The sequence below is a fragment of the Lemur catta genome, chromosome 22 (assembly GCF_020740605.2).
Source record: "Lemur catta isolate mLemCat1 chromosome 22, mLemCat1.pri, whole genome shotgun sequence".
Lineage (NCBI taxonomy): Eukaryota > Metazoa > Chordata > Mammalia > Primates > Lemuridae > Lemur > Lemur catta.
Window position 1 is genome coordinate 19,932,304 of NC_059149.1, and position 24,625 is coordinate 19,956,928.

Genomic DNA, 24,625 nt, shown 5'->3' on the forward strand with positions numbered 1-24,625 from the left:
GGGATATTGGGTAGAGTCTGAAGAAGGGCAGAAGGCCTTATAAATGGAACTAAGTAAGTCCTAGAATAAAGGCTTCTCTGAATCCACACAATGAAGGGTAAAGGCAAGCCTCTAAAGAATTCAGCTACTTATCTGCTTATCTCCATACCAGAATAAAATCTAACGTATATTTTACAGGAACACAACAAAAACAGCACCCAAGAATGGAAAATTCACCACGTATGGCATTCAAATAAAAATCACTAGGAATGCAAAGCAAAAGAAAGTATGATATATAGCCAGGAGAAAAATCAATCAATATAACAGTTCCAGAAAAGATAGAAAGAATTCAAAGAAAAGAACCTTAAAACAGTAATTATAAATAGAATAAATATATTAATACATGGGGCAGGAAGAAAAACATCAACCTAATAAGGGGAGAAATGGCCCAACTGGCACTGTCTTAACCCATCCATATATCTTTCCCTTTGTTCTGAGGCAGGAAGCAGAAATGGAGCAGAGGCAAATTTCTTTGGAAAACAGGCAGAATTTATGTTGCTACAAAGACAAAAGCCTGGTAACACTTAAAATTTCCCTAACCAACCAGAAGTTCTCCACATAGTTAACAAAGGCATTAAAGAAGTTATATTGGCAGGAAACCTTCTAGCTTGGTACAAGGTGTCGGTGATATCTCAGCTGCTAAGCAGTCCTCAGGTTTTGTACCTATATTCATATGCACTAGGCTGGTAAAAGAGCAGAACCTCAGCAGACAAATCTTCTCCAATAATCCTCAGAGGCAGCCCAGGAAAACAATGGACAAAGACAATTTCATTAGTAGGTAGGACCTAGGTACGCTTTGGAATAAGTTAACGAATTCGGTCAATCCATTGCTAGGAAGTGAATCAATGAAAAGATGCTCATGGTTTAACTTTGTGATCCTTGTCTAGCAGGATGCAGTGCATACTCTAAATCACTGACAGCTGTTTTACTTCTTTTTTTGCCTTTTCTTGAACCGGCATTTTAAACTGCAGTTCTGTTTTTCAGTTCTAGTATTTTATATGAAATATATCAGATACAGTCGGCTCTCTGTATCTGTGGGTTCTGCATCCATGATTCGATCAACCACAGATTAAAAATATGTGAAGATAATTGTCTGTACTGAATATGTACAGACTTTTTTCTTGTCATTATCCCCTAAACAATACAACAAGTATTACATGGTATTTACGTAGTATTAGGTATATAAGTTAGTCAAGAGATGATTTCAAGTATATGGGAGGTTGTGCGTAGGCTATATGCAAATACTACATCATTTTGTATCAGGAATTTGAGCATACTTGGATTTTGGTACCTGTGGGAGGTCCTGGAACCAATCCCACACAGATACTGAGGGACAACTATGTTTCTATATTTTTCATTTAAGCTATAGATTGAAGTTACATCCATACCTGACTAAGGGGAATGAACACAACCAACAAATCATAGCCTTGGACATGAAGGCTGCAGCTGGACACAGCATGTTGCAGAGAGATAAGGATATCTGTGGTTGTAAAAGGAAAATGGTACTGTGTCTGGCAAAAGCATTGTTCAGTGTTTTGAGAAAGGTAACACTGTAAACAAAGAGATAGGTACCTATTGCTTTGCCTGACAAGAAGAGCTCCCTTTCTCTAAGACCTATATCTTACTGCCTCTTTGCTCTTGCTATTGCAAGCAAGTGGATGCTGCCGACCACAGTATTCCATCCCCTCAGTCATATCAGTCAGAATCCTGTCCTAGAATGTACTTTAGAAGTTAGGGAAGAAGGAGGATCCTCTTTGGTGTCAAAATCAGACACATGATCTACAGTGCCGTGAATAACCATGTGTGAAGAGTGCCATTTCAAAGAATAATGTTGACATGAAAAATACTGCAGAGATAGGAATTGAGAATGTGTCCTGGTGACAATCCTTCATCTCCAGGTGTGCCCTTTTTCTAAGATAGTTTGACTTGCTGCCACTTGCAACTCAAGAACCCTGATACAACGTTGTTAGAGAAAATTAAGAGTCTGGTAAGTTATTATATAAGGCTGCGGTCCCCAACCCCTGGGCCAGTACCAGTCTGTGGCCTGTTAGGAACGGGACCACACAGCAGGAGGGGAGCAGTGGGCAAGTGAGCGAAGCTTCATATGTATTGACGGCTGCTCCCCATCACTCGCATCCGCCTCCTGTCAGATCCGCAGTGGCATTAGATTCTGCATTATGGTGGGTTGTATAATTATTTCATTATACATTACAACATAATAATAGAAATAAAGCACACAATAAATGTAATGTACTTGAATCATCCCAAAACCATCCCCCCAGCTGCCAGTCTGGGGAAAAATTATCTTCCATGAAACCAGTCGCTGGTGCCAAAAAGGTTGGGGACCACTGATATAAGGTACACAGGGAATATGGTGGGGGTAACTCCTAAAGAACTTGGAAGCCTCAAGAAACTCACTCAGCATCATAAGTCAATGCCAAAGGCACTCCACTGCAGTGTTTCTTTTTGCTGCAACCTAATAGAACCTAACACTTTAAGAAAAAGTGCCCACCCACAGATGGAACAGCAGTCCTATCCATCCCTTCACTCCATGTCTGTTTTGTAGGTAGGGAGGGAGTCCCTTGGGGGTATATCCTACTAATTTTGGGCATACATGTCAGTTTATCCTACCTTGTTCAACTACATCAAATTGCTACTTCACTCTATGCATAGATTATTCTAACCACATAAACATACTCTGTTTCTCTCAAACTTCAAACACCATTATCTATCAGAAGATAATCACGTCTCACACTTCATAGAGAAATCAGAAGCCATCCGGTGGGGCTCTCTTTCAATTTCCCAATGCTAATTACACCATGCTCTCTTACATCTGACCTGTCTCACCAATGGCCAGTCACTCCACATGTGCTCTGAATCTTAATTCCCTCCTTCCTCCCCGCTTTGTGTCTAGGACATTACAAACATTGGTTTTTCTACGTATTGTCAATTTAATCTTTCCCTCGACTACCGGAAATAAAATCTCCACGAACATAGGGACCTTTGTCCATCCTTATCCACTGCTATATTTTTGGTGCCTACCATTAGAGGTAGTCAATATTATTTGCTGAGAGGCAAATGTAAGAAATTTTCTGTTTCTGAAGTTTGGAAACTCTACTTAGAGATATCAGGCGCCACATTGATTTCTGATTTAGGGTTAGAGGCCTTATCAGACTTCACCAATACTTCTCTACATATACAGTTTTTCTTCATCTTTGACTTTATTTCGGGTAAGTTAACTTTCAACTCTGAGCCTAAGGATGAAATAAATGAAACAGAAAATGACAGCAAATGATGCTTACTCTTCTTGCCATCCATGTCTGCATGGATTTTCCGAGCCAAGAATCCACTTTTGTACACAGCAGCATTTGGGTCGTGAGGAATGTCCAAAAAAGGGTTGGTTGTACTCCCAATTCGACTGACGGTCTTGGGATGTGTTCCATTAGCCTTCTCGTCAGTACCTTCTGAGGGAGATTTTTTTTTCTCTTCATCATCTCTAAAATGGAGAAAACACAAAGACTGAGCCAGGCATCTACCATAATATTCAATAAAAGGTTATTTAGTGTAAAGAACTACCTCTATTCTAATGGTCTCTCACTCTTCATAACAACCACCATGGTAATAACAGTCACCATTTAATAAATGTCTTCTAGGTGCCAGATATTAATGATCATGATAATCCTGTAAGACTGATATTAGTATCTCTATTACAGATAAGGAAACAGACTCAGTGAGTTTAAATAAATATGCAAGTCCACAGATTTAGTAATCAAAAGGAAAGACAATGATGGTATAATATAAAATCTCTACAGCCTCTGTTCCTTCCACCCATGACAATGTCTTCATGTTTGTCTTTTTTGAAAAAAGTGGGAGGTTTTTTTTTTTTTTTTTGCAGGGATCATGATTTGACTTCTGTATTTCTGCAGGGTCTAGAATAGTACTAGGCATACAGAAAACAACAAATAATGATAGATTAAGCACAATAAATAATATTTAACTCTATCTACCAAATAATCAGGCTAACCCCTAATATCAAAACCTCAGGTAAAGCTACCAGCGGATTAGGATGGTGGCGTCATACACAGTGCTTTGGCATGTCATAGCTACTACTTTCCCAACCAACGTAAAAATGTGGGTACCCTATAGGCTGCTGAGAGACAAAACCTCTAATTACCTGACACCCTTTTCTGAATCCTTGTTCCTTCAAGCATGGCAAATTTAAATCTGAGATCACAGTGTACATTAAGTATGAAGGCAAGCAGAAAATGCAGGGTCATATTCAGTTAACAAAGAGGAAGACAGATGAGAGGAACGTTAACAAGCTCTGATCTGCTGGAGAACAAGACACCACGACAACATCATCTGTCTTAGCTCAGCTGTTTTAATTTCCTCAGTCACCTGAGTTCACTGTTTATTAAACGTTGATTACTGAATTTTTATAAAAACTTCAACCAAAATAACCACCACCAAAATATACTTTAAACTAATCACAAAATTAATAATTATCAGAAGTGTTTGATGATGAAGTGATCAGAGAAAACCAGACCTTTTCACTGGCATAAGCAATAAATATATTTTAAACTAATCACAAAATTAATAATTATCAGAAGTGTTTGATGATGATGTGATCAGAGAAAAACAGACTTTTTTCCTACATCGGTATTTTATAATTGAGAGATACGTGAAAATAAAGCTGGACTCTTAGATATCAATATTTCACTTTTATGTTGAAAGAATTTTAGACTTGCAAAGATAGCAGACAAAGTTCCCATATGCCTAGCTTCCCCTAATGTTGGCATCTTATATAAACATAGAACTTCCAAAACTAAAAAATTAACATTAGTGCAATACTATGAGTTAAACTTCAGACTTTATTCAGATTTTGCCAGGTTCTTTTCCATTAATTTTTTTTTTTTCTATTCCAGGATCCTACCCATTATCCTACAGTACATTTAATTGTCATGTCTCCCGACTTCCCTTGTCTTTTGAAGAGTACTGGCACTTTGAAGAGTACTGGTCAGTTATCTTGTAGAATATTCTCATTTTAGGTTTGTCTGTTTCCTCATGATTAGGTTGAGGTTGTGCATTTTGGAGGAAGGAAACCCCACAGGTGATGCCCCTTCTCCTCCGTGCATCAGATCCAGGGGATACTAACCGAGACCACTTGGATAAGGTGGTGTCTGACACGTTTCTCTACTGTAAAGTTACTATTTATCTTTGTAAAGGCTTTGGGGGAGTTATTTTGTAACTACGCAAATTCTCCTTTACATTTTGCCCACTAACTTTAACATTCATTAGCGGATCTTGCAACAATTATTACTGTGGTGATTTAATGGGTCCCTCATTTATTCTACAGTCATTAAATGAAATTCTTCTGTAAGTATGGACACATAAATATTTATTTCATTCTTTGTATTATAATAAAATACTACTACGGTTATTTAATTTGTTGTGCAAACTTTGCTAGTTTTGGCCTTTGGGAGTTCTCATCAGATATGCTCCTATGACCCATGAACATGTCTCATCTGTTTAAGTACTTCCTTATTTTTAGGTATTACAAGATGCCTACAAGCTCATCTTGAATTTTCTTTGTCCTAGCCCTAAAATCAACCACTTCTCTAAGGAGTCTTCTTATTGGAGAATGGTATTTAGAAAGCAAATCTAAGTGCTAGGCTGCTAATCACTTTAAGGTCCTCTCAATAGACAGAGCTAGGAAAATACAGTCGTGCCACATGAGCAATGTTTTGGTCAATGACAACAGCATGTAGTATACAACAGTGGCCCTTAAGATTATAATGGAGCTGACAAATTCCTATTGTCCAGTATTTACTATATTTTTCAACATTATTTTAGAGTGTACTCCTTCTACATATAAAAAAATAGTTAACTGTAAAACAGCCTCAGGCAGGTCCTTCATGAGTCATTCCCGAGGAAGGCATTGTTATCACAGGCGATGACAGCTCCATGTGTGTTAATGCCCCTGAAGACTTTTCGGTGGGACGAAATGTGGAGGTGGAAGACAGTGATATTAATGATCCTGACCCTGTGTAGGCCTAGGCTAATGTGTGTGTTTATGTCTTTATTTTTTCACTTTTTAAACTTTTTGATTAAAAACAAATTTTAAAAATACAAAAGAGCTTAAAGAATAAGGAGATAACGAAGGAAAATATTTTTTTGTACATTTGTACATGTTTGTGTTTTAAGCTATTACTACAAAAGAGTCAAAAAGTTCTAAAAAATTTAAAAAGTTTATAAATTAAGAAAGTTATAGCAAGCTAAGGTCAATTTATAATTCAGGAAAAATTTTTAAAAATAAATTCAGTGTAGCCCAAGTGTAATGTTTATAAAATCTACAGTAATGAGTGGTAATGTCCTAGGCCTTCACATTCACTCACCACTCACTCACTGAGTCACCCAGACCAACTTCTAGTTCTGCAAACTCCATTTATGGTAAGTGTTCTAAACAAGTGGTACAATTTTTTATCATTTTTTTTTTTTGGGAGACAGAGTCTCCCTCTGTTGCCTGAGCTAGAGTGCCATAGCGTCAGCCTAGCTCACAGCAACCTCAAACTCCCAGGCTCAAGCAATCCTTCTGCCTCAGCCTCCCGAGCAGCTGGGACTACAGGCATGTGCCACCATGCTCGGCTAATTTTTTCTATATATATTTTTAGTTGTCCAGATAATTTCTTTCTATTTTTTTTTTTTTTCAGTAGCGACTGGGTCTTGCTCTTGCTCAGGCTGGTCTCAAACTCCTGACCTTGAACGATCCTCCCACCTTGGCCTCCCAGAGTGCTAGGATTACAGGCATGAGCCACCGTGCCTGGCCATTTTTTATCTTTTATACCACGTTTTTATCATACCTTTCTATGTTTAGATATGTCTTGACACACAAATACTTACCATTGTATTACAACTGCCCACAGTATTCAGTACAGTAATACACTGTACCAGTTTGTAGCCTAGGAGCAATAGGCTATACCATCTAGGTTTGTGTAAGCGCACTCCATGATGTTTACACAATGATAAAATTACCTAATAACGCATTTCTTAGGATGTATCACTGTTAAGTGACACATAGCTGCATATATATCAATGTATACATACATCTCTATGTGTTTGTGTATCCACCCATCCATCCCATGAGTTCATACTGATACCTCCAAACCCAAGCCAGCACAAGGTTCATTCCATCCTTCCCCTTTGCTTATTTGTACTTCCTCAACAGTGAGAAACCTGGCTCTCATTATCTACAATATATTCATTTACTGTTCAACCATAGTAAACATATAAACTAGCTTCAGAATCAATAGTTTATGTCTGTGAGAGGAACGAATTTCTAGTAGAGTATAGTGTTTGTGTACAGTTCTTCTTTCATACAGGATGCAGTCAAAATACCGTTTTGCAAAGTGATTGGGTCAGTTCCTATCTTCTTCACCCTCTTCACAATGGTTATGTGGAAAACATATTACTTTACTATGGTCTGAATTCCATCTTGCATTTCCCATACCCAGGATGATGTTTAAAAATACACATTTTGGCCGGGCGTGGTGGCTCACACCTGTGATCAGATGACTGTCGGAAAATAGCATGAAGAATGAGCTTATAAAAAATGTGCTGACTTATCATGGGGTTTCTATTATAACACATCATATTACGCCATGAAGCAGGCTGAGTTTAAAATGGATCTTTGTCACTTACCAAAAATAAAAAATAAAAAAGCATGTAGTTAAATTTAAAAATTCTGGTGAAAATATGAATTACACTTTATTTTATAGAAATACCTTATTTTGACACAGGCATCTTATTAAATGTAAAAAAGAGACTGTGCTTTCATTAAAAATGTTAAGCTCTGTCACTAGCTCCTTAATACCAAGAAAAATGCTGCCAGAAGTGAGGAAGATGGAGACTAGTAACTTGGCTTTCTAAATAAAGGTTCTGACTGTAGGTACACTGAATGCAGTATGCTTTCCAAACTAAGACAAACTTAGTCGTAGAAGTTTATTTGGTTAAAAAAAAAAGTTTTTGGAAATACAATGAGGTCAAGCCAGATATTAGGTGTTTCCAAAAGGTCTACTGGGAAATTTTTAATGAGCAACTAAAAATAACTTCCTTCAGGATTATGGATCTGCCTAGTTAAATTTTTCTCACCTTCTGAAAATGTATGTATGTGTGTATAATAAAATGTACAAATACACTAATAATGAAATCCAAACAACTATTGTTTAAATATTCAAGGAATTGTATTAGTCACTGCACACAGAAGTCATTTGTATTTATTGTATTTCTTCTTGTATCATTCTTTATCAAACATCAAAGGCTTAGCAACTATAATAGATGATATAAAATTCTATATGATCAGTGAATTACGAAAAGCACTTTCTTTATATCCCAGGCTTCATAATTCTTTGTACCTCAGTAATTCTAAAATTGCTTTAGGACAAGTAGGCTACTAACATTATAATCACATTCCATCTGCTCACCAACCTGTCTGCTCTGGATATTCTCAAGTTGAAGATAATGTGAAGCAAAGAACACTTTTATCATCTTTAGAAATATTAAAACTGTTTTTGCAATACAATCCTTGAAAATTCTAAGTCATGTCAATCTCTCCATTGAGAGAGATGGCATTTACACCTACAGCAAACAACTCATTGTCAATTTTTTAATTTAATTTTTTTAATTTGCCCTTTTAAAGTTAAGAACTTGGTGGCAAATCTTTCCAGGTTCCTATACACCTGAGCTCAGCATACTTGAGATCATTGAGAAAAACAAATACTTAAATGTTAAGTGTGAGCCAAGATTAAATGTGAAGTATGAGGTATGATTCTGGTTCTTAAAATTACATTTCACAGAGCTATGAGAGAGCTGTCTTAGTCTATTTTGTGTTTCTGCTTTAACAGAATTCCACAGACTGAGTAATTTATAATTAACAGACATTTATCTTTTATAGTTCTGGAGGCTAAGTTCAAAGTCGAGGGGCCAGAATCTGACAAGGGACTCTTGATGCAGCACCATCCCATGGCGGAAGGTGGGAGGGCAAGAGAGCACAGGAGAGAAAGCAGGGTGCGGACCTGCTTATAAATAAGAAAGCCTCTCCTGTGACAACATTAATAGCCCTAATAACCTAACTGCCTCTTATGAAGCCCTCCTAACACTGCTGCATTGGAAATTAAGTTTCTTACACATGAACTTTGGGGGATACATTCAAACCAGAGCATTCTGCCCCTGAACCCCAAATTCATGTCCTTTTCACATGCAAAATACATTCATTTCATCCCAATAGCACCCCTGCCTCCAAGTTTTAACTCTTAGCACCAACTTAAAAGTCCAAAGTCTCATCTAAATCAGATGTAGGTCAGAGTCAAGGCATGATTCATCCTGAGGCAAATTCCCCTCCAGCTCTGAGCCTGTGAAATCAAGTTATCTACTTCCAAAATACTACAGTGACATAGGCTTAGGACAGACATTTCTTTTCCAAAATGGAGAAACAAGCAATAGGAAAGGAGCCACAGGTCCCAAGTAGTCAAAAACCCAACAGGGAAAACAACATTAAGTCTTAAGGCTGGAGAATAATCTCCTTTGACTCTATGTCCTGCATCCTGGACATACTGGGATGGGGTTTGGGCCCCCAAAGCCTCAGGCAACTCTCACCGGTTGGAGTCTCGGGTCAGCAGCTCTCCCAAGCTGGTACTGCAAGCTGGTAGCTCTACAGTCCTGGAGTCTTGGGATTGGTCTCACTCCCGCGGCTTCAGGCTTCACCAGGCATTGCTCTAGCGGGAACTCCCTGTGGTGCTCTGACTCCACATTTCTGTTAACCCTATGTTTCCATGAGGCATTGCCCTAGTAGGGACTCTTCGTGGTGGCTCCATCCCTGCAACAAGTCTCTGCCTGGGCCGACAGGCTGCCTGTGACATCTTTTGAAATCTAGGTAAAGAAAGTCACGCTTATATAGCTCTTATAGTCTGTGTGTCTGGAGAGTTAGCACCCAATGGATGCCACCAAGGTTTATAGCCCCAGCTGTACCTGGGCCTGTTTAAGCCATGGCTGGGGTGGGGACGGGACATAGTGCCAGAATGCAGGGAGTAGAGACGTGAGGCGGTTCTGGGCAGCTAGCCCATGGAAGGAACCCAGGGCCCATCCCCTGAAACTATTCTGTCCTCCTAAAGCTTTGGGTTTATGATGGAAGGGGCAGTAGCCTAGAAGATCTTTGAAATGTGTGGGTGTCATTCTCCTATTGGTTTTGGGATCTTGATCTTGATAATCCCTCGTATCCATGCTAAACAATGACTTGGTCAAAACCTTCATTTGCTTTCCCAAACATGCTTTTTCATTTTTACATCACCAGGCTGAAAATTTTCAAAATCTTTCCAGTCTGCTCCTCCTTTAATTATAAATTCTCTCTTTAAGTCATTTCTTTCCTCTTGTATCTTACTATATGTGGTTAAAAGTAGCCACACAGCTCCTTCAATATTTTGTTTAGAAATTTCTTCCACAGATATCTTATTAAATAGTTCATTATTCATAAATTATGCCTTTCATAAAGTCCTTGGGCATGGACACAATTCAGTTAACTTCTTTACAACTTTATAATAAGGACTGCCTTTACTTCAGTTTCCAGGACCTTGTTCTTCATTTCCATCTGAGACTGCATCAATATGGCCTTTACTGTCCATATTTCTACTAACATTCTGGTCATGACCCATAAGTAATGTCTAAGAAGTTCCAGATGTTCCCTGAGTTTCTTGTCTTCTTCTGAGCCCTTGCTAAATTGCCCTCAATGCTCCACTTATTGCAACATGGCTTTTCTAGTATTTACTTAAGAACTGTTCCTGCCTCTAGGCCATACCCAATTCCAAAGTCCCTTCTACATTTTCAGGTTACTTACTGGTACCAACCTTCTGTCCTACTCAGTTATTTGTTGCTATAACAGAATTCCACAGACTGGGTAATTTATCATGAACAGATATTTATTTCTTACAGTAATGGAGGTGGGGAAGGCCAAAGTCAAGGTGTCTGCATCTGGTGTCTGGCCCTCTTCTTACTGTGTCATCACATGGTGGAAGGTGGGAGGGCAAGAAAGTGAGAGAGAGCAAGAGGGGGTTGAACTCACTTTTATAACAAAACCACTCTCATGATAACTAACCCACTCTCATGATAATGACATTAGTGCCTTCAAGAGGGCAGAGTCCTCATCACCTCTTATTAGATATATGATATCTATATATTTTTGTAGAGAGTGAGAGAGAGATAGATATTATTATTATTGCATGGGGGATTAAATTTTTAGCACATGAACTTTGTGAGGACACACTGAAACCACAGTAGGAGTCTTCCCTAATTCTATCCACTGAAATTCTTCTTCCTTTACACACCAAACTCCAGAAGATTAATCTACATTCAATATGATTTTTAGCCAACAATTTTTTTAATTAAAAATATTTCATTGCAAAAAATGCTAATAACTGAAAAATTTTTAATGGTATCAGTTCTTTAGCTATTTCCTTTAAGTTAATGGTCAATTTTTCATAACTATGGTATTTTTTCCTTATATTTAATGCACCTCACTGAAAAAAATATGTATACACACACACACATATATAAAACAATCAAATCAATAATATTCTGTTAACAGAGGAAATAAAGAGAGGTTCATAATTGGGAAAGAGCTTTATTTCTCATAAAGGCTTGCAGCCTGAGGGTGGCCATTCTGACAGGCTGGAAAGCAGGGCCCCTGGCCAGGAGCCAGGAATCCGTGCTTTGAGGCAGGGACAATGGTAACAGGAATTTATACCGAGAGGGATGGCCGAATATACATATTTAATAAGCTATAGGAGAAGTCATGAATATTTATGGAAAGAGAAACATGAACCTGTGCAATGGAACTTTCTGCCCTTTCACGGGGTCCATGTTCAGAAATGGCTGCCCCCTACGTCAAAAAGGTGAAACAAGGACATGAAAACCCCTCTCTGCACATGCCCCGTAGACTGATTAAAACCACTTCATGGTTGGTGGTCTTTTATCAGGAAAGAATGCTGGTCTGGCCCTTAGGAAAACAAGCCTGAAGGCTGTTAGCAAGAGAGGGGTAAAATGATGCCAGTCTGACCTCCCATCCCGTCATGGCTGGGAACTAAGTTTTAAGGACTTTCTTTGGAGTCCCCTTGGCTGAGGAGGAGGAGGTGTGTTCAGTCAGCAGAGGGGTTTAGGATTTTGTTGTTAGGAACCTGAGTATAGTCCAAGAGACAGCAGTTACACTGGGAACAATCCAACTTACTCTAGTGTTTCAACGAGGCACAATGCATAGCTGGAAAGTAAGTTTAACAGTATGAACATCCCAAATGGAGAACTGGGTTTTATACCTTCTTTCTAGTCAAATATCTTACATAAATAGTTTTATTAATCTCTCCCTGGTGAGTTCTCTCTGCCCATGACTCCTAATGCCTACCATCCTACCTCTCTCCCTACACACTCAAATTACTCAAATATTGTATTTAAAACATCTGCCGTATCTGCAACCATTGTCCAACTCACGGCAACTTTTCTCTGCCATATGTTTCTCATTAGTAATTGTTACCAACCTACAGATGGCTATTTTGAAGTTTAAAATGAAAATTACTTTTGTTTTAAAATATCCACATAAATGTCTTGATCCCAAATAATTTGTTTGATCAAGAAAGTTTTCCTTCATGTGCCTACATCTACTATTAAGAAACACTATTCTGATTAACAATTTCATATATCCAGATTCACTAGGGCATTAAAAAAATAAAGTGATATATAATAACTCATTGCAAAAAAAGGAATTAACATAGGTTGTCTTTTTTTAAGGAAATAAAATAATTTTATCTCAAGGTAGAAAATATTTTAATAGGGAGCACCCTTTTTTCTTTAGGATACAGGTTTAAATCTTGTATATGTGTGTGTGCGTATAAGGAATTTCACTTTTTATTCAAGGATGATTTTGATGTTGACAAATAAAAATCAGAGAGAAATTTAACAAGAAAAAAGATAAAAACTTAAAAGAAAGGCAACAAATTGCATTCAAAAGTGGAAGGTGGTACAACTAAATCATTCTAAATTAATAGAAAAATTCTGGTGAAAATATAACTACTTGTCCTTTTCACATGGCCATTTCCTACAGAGCAATAACTGAGATCACATTTTAATTAATATGCATTATTACCTAAAGTGAAATTAGAATCAATACTAAGTAAAATATGAAAAAGGAAACAACTAATAAAGCAAAAGAGCTCTAGAAGGGTTCTTTTCTTGGAAAAAGATTTGTAGAGATTACATAGCAAAGAGACTTTGGAAGTAGTTACCAATTTCAGATTCAGATCCTTGGACTGGATAAAGAATTAAAGCACCCACATAAAAGACCAAGTAATAGTTACCCCCTTGCCTCTCTCTATCCTTCCCCAATAATACACACAGACACACACTCTCACATGCACACACTCACAGGCAGTGTTCGACATAATGCCAAGGAAGTGGGAGGAAATCTTTAGAAAGTTTCCTCTACTTCCTCATTTCAGCAAATCAGCGAATAAACAGGCAGCACCGATCTGAAAAGATCAGCCATGATTAAAGTCCACAACAAAGAAGGGATAAAGAAGCCAAACAACGAACAGCTGGTATTAAAAAACCACACTTTTAAAAACTCAAGGCTATCCTAACACAGGACCTGCAGGACAGAAAGATCCCAGTGTGCCACCACCCCACCTAATTAGCCAGAACAATTTAATACGTGAGGGCAGACAGGAAACAGTTTGACTTACTAGCGAAGACAGCAAAGGTTTTCCACTGCTCTGGTTACACAGTGAGTCACAGGGCAAGATGAAACAGCAAAGACTGTTCCACATGCAAGGTTGTGAAATGCTTTTTCACAGTTAAAAAGAACAAATGTGCAAAATGATAAGCAAAGGCAATGCCGCTGTAACCCAAACACTGAGAGAATGGGAGTACGGGGGAAATCAGCAGCTCATTATTCACCCTAGTTTTATTGTGTCTTAATTAAAGTGAGGCTGGATACATAAATTTTTAATATTTTTTGAGACCAGATGTGTTGGTCTGTTTTGCGTTGCTATAAACAAAATACCCAAGGCTGGGTAATTTATAAAGAAAAGAGGTTTATTTGGCTCATGGTTCTGCAGACTTTATAAGAAAGATCACACCAGCACCTGTTTCTGGTGAGGGCTTCAGGGAGATTCCAAATCAAGGCAGAAGGCATAGCGGGAGCAGGTGTGTCACATCATGAGAGAAGGAGCAAAAACAGAGGGAGGAGGTGGTGCCCGGCTCTTTTAAACAGCCAGCTCTCAAGTGAACTAATAAAGTGAGAACTCACTCATCTTAGAGAGGGCACCAAGCCATTCATGACGCATCTACCCCCAGGACCCAAACACCAGGCCCCACATGTAACGCTGGGGACTGAATTTCAACATGATATTTGGAGGGGCCAAACATCCAAATCACATCACCAGGGCAAGGGAGATTTCTTGTAATTCCTAAAAACTGTTGTTGTACAAAAACAGCAATAAACATGGAGGTGAAAAGGTAGGAAGAGATGATCATTAATTTTCTTAATGAATAATATTGCACGTATTTTCCTATTTTGGTTAATTGTTTTATTCTCTGAAGATCTTCATGCAGCTCAATTTTAAACAACTCTAACGTAAGTTGTAAACTCCCCTATCCCCCTCAACTTACCTCATCCCAATCAGAGAGAGTAATCACTACTAATTTTATCACTTAGACTGTAAATTTTCTTAAGGCCCAAAAACATGCCTTAATGCCTTACACACTTTTGTTCTCCCCAAATTCCCAGAATACTGTATAGTATGAAGCAGCTCAACAAATAGATGCTTTGAAATAATAAACAATTGAGCCAAGGAACTTGGAAAGGCGTGTCTTACTCATATTTGTATCTAGGGCATCGCCCTGGGCCAGGCACAGAAGCTGCTGCTTAACGACTGTGGAATAGATGAATGAATGATCCTTGTTACCTAACTTGCTTGGAGGAAAAACACTAGCAAATCTATGAATATTTAATAAGACTAACAAATTGATATAAAACTCTTAATTTGCACTATATTAGAGTCTGGCACAGAAACATTCAGATACGATTCCTGCTCTCCAAACACTGTGTAAGACTGTTTGACTACAGAGAAGCCAGGCAACATAGTGCTGCCACGGGCAGCCAGAACTCCTGGGGACACAACTCCTGGCCTTGCCACCGTGCTAGCTGTGCGCCTGCTACAGAATGCTTCTTGACTTCATTTTCCTCATATATGAAATGAGAGCGCTGGACTCAACTTTCTAAAAGTACAGATACCTTAAAGAAATACTAAATGGGATTCTAAATATATATTCAAAAAACATAAAAGTGTAGCTTCTTTGGTCAGCTGAAATAGGCATGATGCTTGTGGGAGGCAGAACTGGGTCCCCATCAACTTCCCCCTTTTTCCTCACTCATCAGCGGGGAACAGAAACCACCAGGGAGGCCCCTGAGACATCCCCCTGGACTTCTAGAGCTTTATGGAACAAGTTAGAAAACCAACGAACTAAAACTTCTAAGGTCTCTCCAGTTTAACATTCCATGATTCTATCACTGGATTTCCTCTAAGGTTTTAAAATCAACATCAAGATACCTCCCATGCAACTACTGTATATACATTACCCCACAAATTTTGTAGTAGCATCACCTTTCCCGTAACTATTTTCTAAACTATACAATTGTAGGCTTATCTCTGAAGAAACGCAGTTCCCTGCATTATCATTAATATTCTCTCTACAGCCTTTTATGGAGCCTTCATTACATATAAGCACTATGATCAGCAGAGGAGGAGACGAGGGACAAATCCAGACATGTATCACTTCCTTAAAGAGCTTACAGCCTAATGGCACATTACTGCAGGTGACTGTGATGGGGAACAGAAACCGATGGTGTCGGCAGATAAAGGAAAATGGATGCTTGAGGGCTGAGATGATTTCTGGTTGGTAAGATCAGGAAAGACTTCAAGGAATGGATGTGATATGACCTGGGCTATAAAGGCCGGTAGGCTTTGAACACAGAAAGATTGCGGGGATACAGGTTCCAAGCAGAGGTCAGTTCGTGAATGTGGGCAAAAAAGCAGGAAGCCAAGGGACAAGCACAGGGAACTGCATCTAGGGGCAGCCTCGTTGAAACGGGGGCTGTGTGAAGATGACAACGGGGAATAAAACGGATTGCTGGCAGGATGTGCAAGGCCTAAGCGAAGCTTTACAGCACAGAGGAGCTTTCTACAGGTTACAGTAAAGGAGAAAAGACAGGAGGTAGAGGCTCTCGTTAGGAGGCAAAGAGTATGAATGCCTGGAAAAAATATTTAAAAAAGCAGGCGTGGCAGCAGCAGGAGCCGAGAAGAAAGGCCCTGCTTGGAGCCGCTTCTGCAGCAGTACAGCAGTGGCGGGGGAGGAGTCAACAACGATGCAGAGGCTAAAGGCCAGGTGAGTCGGAAAATGCTGGTGTCATTAACAGAAATGGAGAACACACCGCAAGGTCTGGAGACAGACAGTGGCACGAGAAGTACCCGGCAGGGCAACGCGAACAGTGAATCGAAACTTTTGTGAAAGAGGACAGAGTTGTATACATATTTAGGAAGAATTTTTACAGAGATGGAAGATGAAGTTTTAAGAATGAATGGGACTGCTGAGAAAGATTATACTGAAGATAATTCTAAGTGTTGATCGTAGGGAGGCACCAACATAAATGGATAGGAGGAAAATGGGTCAGAGAAAGAGCGGTTAGAGAGGTACAGGGAGAACATGGTCTTATATTATAAATAATTATACCCATGCACACACGTTTATCAAGGAAAAAACTTAGCTCCCGATGTAAAGGATCACATAAATTGATACATATCAGTGTTTTCTAAAGTGTGTTCTAAAGCAGCAATCCCCAACCTTTTTGGTACCAGGGACTGTTTTCATGAAAGATAATTTTTCCATGGACAGAGGTGGGTAGGAGGGTGATGGTTTTAGGATGATTCAAGTGCATTACATTTACTGTGAACTTTATTTCTATTATTAATACATTGTAATATATAATGAAATAATTATAGCACTCATCATAGGTTAGGGACCTCTGTTCTAAAAGACACTAGTTTTCGTAGATGTTAAAAGGTGCTTTACGATCAATGTAAGATTCAGTGATCTAAAAAGTTGGGGTATTGGCACTTTATTCTCTGTAGAAATTCAAAACGTACATCTGATTGTTAACAAATGAACAGGCCAGTAACAGAGAAAATTGTTTAACTTTGTTTAAACTAGAATTTATTCCAAGACTCATTTGACCCATAAACTCTTTTTGTTTTAAATTTGTTAGATACAGCAGTGCCCTTTCCACAGGAATTCAGTTTAAGAAACACTGATATATAGTAAAATTCAGAAATTTATAGACTATTAGAACTGGAAAGGGTATTTGTGGTCATTTCATCAAATTACTTTATTTTATAGATGAAGAAAGTTAATTATATGATAAATTTATATATTCTTATTCTTGATAAAGTATAAGAATGTATTAATAATATATACCTGTATAAGCATATGAGAGACAGAGATAAAAAGAAAAAAGAAATCAGGGCTTTAAAAGCTACAGCATTAGACATCAACTGAAGGATAACTTACTTTATGTTTAGTGTTTTAGAACATGTCACAGTGTTATCCTGGTGGTTATAAGAGGCTCAATAATTGCTCCACCTTACTAAAGAGGAAACTGAGGCTTAGAGGTTAACTTGACCAGTGACTTGGCTAGTACAAGAAAGAGCTAGAATTCAACCCCAAATCTATCTGACTCTGAAATCTGGGCTCCTGAACAAGATGCTTTGCTGATTTCACAAGAAGCCCACGGAAGAATCCAGTTCCTGGGTAAACTCACATCCCTCCACCCTTGGATAAGACCCAAGATATAGCTTTCTTGCATCAAAGTCCAACTAAACATAAATATATAATTAAATCTACTGTAACAAATGACAAATGCAACATAAAAAAATCTAGATTTACAAAACAGGTCCTCAAGAGTATATTTATTTGCCTTATAAAATAACTTTATAAAAGAATCCTCAAAATATTCTCTCTCCCAGTGTAAGTATAATTATTTCATTTTTATTAATTTTCTCTAGAGTACATATTCTGCATAGGTCAGGATATTCCTTTAACATTTCAGCAAGATTCTATCAGTCACAAAAATTTTCTAGGAAACCCAATTTCATTCATGATAAATAAGTCCAAAGAAAAATCATCACCTTGGATTTTAGACCATGAATTCTTAATAATCCCTTGAAATGGGATTTAAATGTTTTTAAATGAGTCTCATCATGTATATACACACAGACACATAAGACATTACATATACTTGCAAATATTAAACTCTTATAAACTTTGACTCCCTAACTTGAAACAGTACTGTATGACCTTGCAGTTAATAAAAACAATCCAAGAAGTACTGATTTTATTTATTCATTCCAGCATACTATATGTGACATGTAGTCAACTGCTAAACCATGTTCCCCCAATATGCATGTGAAAGAACAAGATTTATCTCCCAAGTTATGATTCTGTAAACCTGAGTTCACTGCAGAATGCTGCGATAGGCCATGTGCTAAAAAAATGATGAATGCTTAATATCATTAAAAATCAAAAATAAGATTCACATGTAGTTCTAATTACAAAAAAAATTTTGACTTAATTTTTGGATAATTTGATTAAAAATTTAGTAAAGATTCTTCCCTAACAATTTTTTAAAAATTAAATTTTTAACTGCTATATTGATTAATGAACGTTTAACTGTTGGTCTATATAGGGTTAGGTGTAATTTATCTGTAACAGTATTCCTCAAATTATGTACCTTGAAACACTACATTTTACTGTCAAACAGATTTAGGTAATATTGCAAACTATTCCTCTTTTAGAGATTGACAACATATGTGGGTGTTATGTAAGCTCCTGGAAGTTCTGCAGTTAAAAAAATTATTTTAGCTTTATTTAATACGTCATTTCTCAAGGTTATCTATCCACAAAACTTTGTGTGCATGTGTGCTTAGTATCTATCAATGTCCTGGTATGATTAGTATCACAGGAAACAGGACTGGAAAACCATGATCTATGATGATAAGAAAATAATTAAAATAACTGGACAGCACCAAAATCACTTGTATTAGATTTTGGAATATAGGAAATTTATCAACAGATTTTCTTTTAGAATGCTATCTTTTAAAGACACGTTAAAAAGATAATTGATTGCCTACAGGCATAGCAACCAGTTTAAAAGCAGAACAAGAGCATATTGAGTACCAAGAAAAAAAACACAGGATACTCATGCTTTACTTAGGTTTTATACAAAGTAGATAAGACACTTGGTGTAAAAGGAGAACTGGCAATGCATATTTAATCTTTCTCTAAGATCACATCCATGGCACAAAGAAAGACTGTAGGAAAAAGTGAGTAGTTCATTATTAAAAGGCTGACATCCAGCATACTTACACTGCCCACTCAAGCTTCTCGTTCTTGATTGAGTTGTACAGAGCCTGTAAAGAGAGAAAAAAAGATCGAATTATTCTTTTCATTCTAGGTTCCACATCTTGAATTCAGCAAATGATCAGGCAACTCCCATAACCTGGCCGTGAGGCGATGCGCCTGAAACCCCTTGTCAGTTATCCTGTAGGTTCTGGAAAGGGGAGGAACATACAGGTATAACAAAGGCACACAAGGCAAGCAGTGTTTTATGAAACAAAGACTTTCACAAAGTAAAAGATGTCTTTTATAAATAAGACACACAATACCATATTACATTTCACCATAGTAAAATATTAGGATATGATTAAAGTTAGACAGTGCTATTTCTTATTCAAAAATGGTCATGTAGTTTCACTAATTTGGACATTGGAGTACTCATACTTTTTTCATTAATGGAATAAATATAACTCTTTATGGCAAGTTAATGAGTAATACACATGGTAAGGAGACTAAAGGCAGATATGGAAAAGCATCTTAGAATAGTTTCAGAGTTTCTATACCAATGACTTAAGCAGTTTTTATTGTTTTAACATTGTAATTCTGCTTTACGTTTAAGTGAGAATTATACTGGTGTGTATGTGTGGTGGAGGAGCAGATAGAAAGCTTCTTTAGAGCCTTGGAAACAATAATGACACAGTTAGGTCTGAATAAGACTGCCTGACCCTTCCAGCTCTTGCATTACATACAAGGTCCATACAATCACTTGTTCCACTACAACAACTACCCAAGAAAATGCTACTGCACGTCTCTATTTTATATATATATATTTTAAGAGACAGGGTCTCACTATGTTGCCCCGGCTGGAGTGCAGTAGCTATTCATAGGCGTGATCTGGGCGTAAGCGATCCTCCTGTGTCAGCCTCCTAAGCAGTTGGGCCTACAGGCACAAACCACCGCACCTGGCTTTACTTTTAAATTTTGAGTAAGATGTTAAAGAAAACACAAATGCATTTCTAAGATATAAAATTGCAAGAGCAAATTATATTGAACAAAATAACTATATGCATAATAACGTTATGACAACGTGGGATCATTTTTCCTAAAAGAAGGACTTGGACCTATTAGAGCTTGAAGACTTGGCAAAAACTTCTTTTACTTTGAGATGGAAAAAAGGGGAACTGCCTCATATTTCTATCTTCTGCCTCTTAACTACGTCTCATCCAAGTGTTTATATGCGTGTAAACAAAGACTGCACACCAATAGTGGATTCTCCTTTCAGCAATACACTTCCAAATTCAGTACAAATGTGTTTAGGTTGCAGATTTTATGTTAAGATTCAGTATTTGTATCCTTAGCCAGTATCTTGACAGACGAGGAAGTTCTTCCAGTGTGGAGAATACTCAATTTAACTATTGAATAATTATGGTAGCTAATAAAAATCAGAACATATTTCATCTTTATCAGGACATGGTGAAGTGTGTGTCCTCAAACACAAAAATGATACAACATCAAATTAAATTACAAAATACATCAAGGCACAAAGATTATGCTATAAATTGGATATTCTTTTTGAAGAACTGAAATTTACTGGAGAAGTACAACCTATGGTATAGCTGATGTCTCATAAAACTGAACAGTTATGGAAGCGCAAAAAGAATAAGAAAGCTAACTCAAATTTCAGGGGGCTTTTGCAGAATAAATGCCTTTTAAATGGATTCTATTACTTGTATGAGCCCTTTTGAACCCACAAGTCACAGTGGGCTGAGAAACTGCAATTGAAAAGAGACATATCATTAAAGAGCTTCCTTATATACTATGGTATTCAGTATCACCCTAAGTAATTCATGATGTAGCAAAGATTTAAAAAAACATCTGTTCATAAAGGTAGACAGTTGAAAATGATATCTAAACATCTAAAATTTTTCTAATACATTCAATTCTGCCCTAGAATAATTTTTTTCAAATGTTTGACCTCAAGTATATTTTGCTTAAAGAGAAATGAAGTTCTATATTTAAAAATTCTTGCTACTCCATCAGCCAGATATCTCATGACAAAAATATATTATAAAAAATACCTTGTCAAATTTCACAGACTTGCCATATTGTAGGTCAAGTTCTCTTCCTGTGTATGTAATAAAAAAAAAGGTTTCTTCTTGTAGCATGCCAAATCTAAAAAGGTGCATGTCATTCCTATTCTTTTCAATTGCAAAATTACAAAGGAATTTTCCTGATTCTTTGCAGTGCTTTATGGTGATCCATTATTTTTCTTAATAAAAGGAAGATGCTTTGTGACTGCATCCAACACTTATATACTCTTGTCACAACTTCCTATCCTTTTATCTACTTAGCCCAGTTACGAACTGAATTCCCTTGATCCCTCTGTATCTGTAGCCCAACAGACAGCACTTCCTCTCCTGCCCAGCTGAGGCACTGTGTCTATCACTTCCACCAGTCCTGTTAATATCTTCCATATCTCTGGCCCCACTGTTGTTCTGTTGTGCCTGGAAATTGATACTGTATAACTCTCAACCAATCTTCCTTACTCTGTATTTGTTAAGATTTCTTTTAGTTTCAAGTGTCAAACACCTAAACTCTAACTACCTTAAGGGAAAAAAGGACCTAATAGTTAATGTGGTCAGATCATGAAAAGGTATAGCTGCAGCTGGTCTCAGGGATGCAGGGATTTTACTCTCTCCTTTTTCTGCCCCAAACATCCCCAAGTCCTTGCTTCTCTACTAGACAAGAAACATGTCTGCATCAAGCAACACCTATTTGCACCCTTGTGTCTCTCAATAAGAGAAAACAGTTCTTTCTTCCAGCTCCAGTAGGAAAAGGCCCAGGTAAATATTCTCACTGGTGTGGTTTGCCCCCTTCTCCTCCCGGTGGATGGATCCACATGGCTGGAGATGAGGAGCTAGGACTGGCCCGTCCCTAAGTCAGGGGGCGGGGGAGCAGTTAATGAGGAGCAGTGCTGACACAGCCACTAGCATAACGCTTTACAGCCTCCCCAATGCACATGCGACTGACTCAGCACTACTAGAGAAAATTAAACAATACCACAAATTAATGCCACTGAATATTCATCATCTCAAACTTCCGCAGGGCCTTCATTCATGAGCCTCTTCAATTTCTTGCCGTCTTCTCTAAAATCCATCTGCACTGACACCTATTCTTTCCTCCCTTCTGACGGTAAGGGAAGAAACAAAAAATGGAATCTCTGAGCTGAACAGGGACTTAAGAGATTATGGAACAAACGCTTCCTTACATAGGTAAGGAAAATGAAGCCCCATGTTAATTAACTTCTGTCAAGGTCCCGAGGTGTTTTTTTTTTTGCAAAGTTTGACTCAGAAACATTTCTCTCCACGTTTACCATCAACTAACTACATTCTCTATTTCTAAGACTAAACCTTGCAGCATCCCATATGTGCCTGGACTGAATCAGGGTCCATCTGAAAAGGTAACAAGGCTTGTGCCTATTTCAGAATATATTCAAATAATGCTCAGCACTGTAATATTCTATTCTTAAAAGATGAGCTTGAACAAGAGCCACTGTTGCTAGGACACATGCTTGAAGTGCCTTTGTCGGGGAGGATGATGGGTTTTGCTGCACGGATCCTACACTCTCAGTCCACTTGTGACCAAAGGTATTTGCTGTGAGAACGGCTAGAATTGGAGGTGTAGTCGACAGCTCAGGGAAATAATTTATCCATCTGCTGGGGAAGGCTGAATAACAGACCCCCAAAAGATGTCCAGCTCTGGAACCTCTTAATATTACCTTATATGGCAAAAACTTCAAAGATGGGAATATGTTACAGAACTTGAGATGGGAAGAGTATCTGGGTGGGCCCTAAATAAACTCATAAGTGTCTTTACAAAAGAAAGTAGAGGGAGATTTAAGAAAGACAGAAGCAGAGAAGGCAGCACGAAGAATAGGAACACAGATATTGGAGTGATAAGGACAAATGCCAAGGAAGGCTGGCAACCACCGGAGGAGGCAAGGAATGGACTGATTCTCTCCTAGGTGCACCAGAGGGAGTACAGCCCTTTTGATACCTTGATTTCAGACTTCTGGCCTCCAAAATTGTGGGAGAATAAATTTTCATTGTTTTAAGGCACTAAGTTTGTGAAAATTTGTTCTGGTAGCCCTGGAAAACTAATATACTGGGGTACAAGTGAAAGGCTGATATCCGAACGAAGAATAATCACATACCCACAGGTTGATTTTCAGAAATATTTCTAGGATCAGTGGCTGGTAAAAGTCTTTTATCATAGCGGTCGCATCTGTAGATATGATGGTACACACCGGTCAGCCAAGGAATTTTTTAAAATATTGATTATAGTACCCTATCCCAGATCTACTGAATCAGCTCCCTGGATGAGGAAATTGTGCATGAATGTTTCCAAATGCTCCACATGTGACTGATATGAAGCCTTGGTTAAAATATCACTGCTTTGTGAGTTAACCAGTCTCTCCTCTAACTGAAATTTCTGCAACTTAACTCAGGAGCTAGGTAACAATCATATACCTCCACTGACACTAAACAGGACAGAATAATTCTTTAAATTTGAAGATCACCATTTTTAAGAATGAGAAAGCAAAGTAAATTGTTTAAATTATAGAGATAAAGGTATTTTGGTCTAAATTTACTTTTAAGTCTTTGTTCCTCACTTTTGATTGCTTCTCAGAGATGATAAAGTACAATTTTATTCAAGGCTTAGCACCGTCATTGTCTGCCCACACACGGCTCTCTGAAGGTTTTCCACATTACCATGCATTGTGTAACCATGGGGCTCTCTCTCCAACACATTTTGTACAGTTGGTGGAATCTGTGTATTTTAGTTTAATCATCTCTAAACTCTAAGTTTTTTCTCTGTAGTCCCTGAATCATTATGAAAAGTATGGAGGATAACAGCTTCCACTTTCAGTGAAACTGACAGTGACCACAGAATTTGCACTCAAGGGGAAAGAATTATGACACAATCAACACCATGATTACCTTTTTCAAATGCAATCCTGGCAGATAATATTCAGATCAAGCAGACTTTTAAGTGCAGAATTAAATATGCACCACTCTGGCGTGTCATCAGAGAGAGAGTGTAT

At 37.9% G+C, this 24,625-nt stretch overlaps 1 protein-coding gene across 3 annotated transcripts in view; it reads right to left on the reverse strand.

The window, feature by feature from the left end:
• PSD3 (pleckstrin and Sec7 domain containing 3) overlaps positions 1 to 24,625 on the reverse strand; it is a 311,983-nt gene that overhangs the window by 68,099 nt on the left and 219,259 nt on the right. For all 3 annotated transcript variants that reach the window (XM_045535247.1, XM_045535244.1, XM_045535245.1), the window contains 2 exons: positions 19,552 to 19,595; positions 3,342 to 3,535 (listed from right to left, as the gene is read on the reverse strand). In XM_045535247.1, coding sequence (XP_045391203.1) covers positions 3,342 to 3,535; positions 19,552 to 19,595 — 238 coding nt within the window. The remainder of the gene's footprint in view (positions 1 to 3,341; positions 3,536 to 19,551; positions 19,596 to 24,625) is intronic.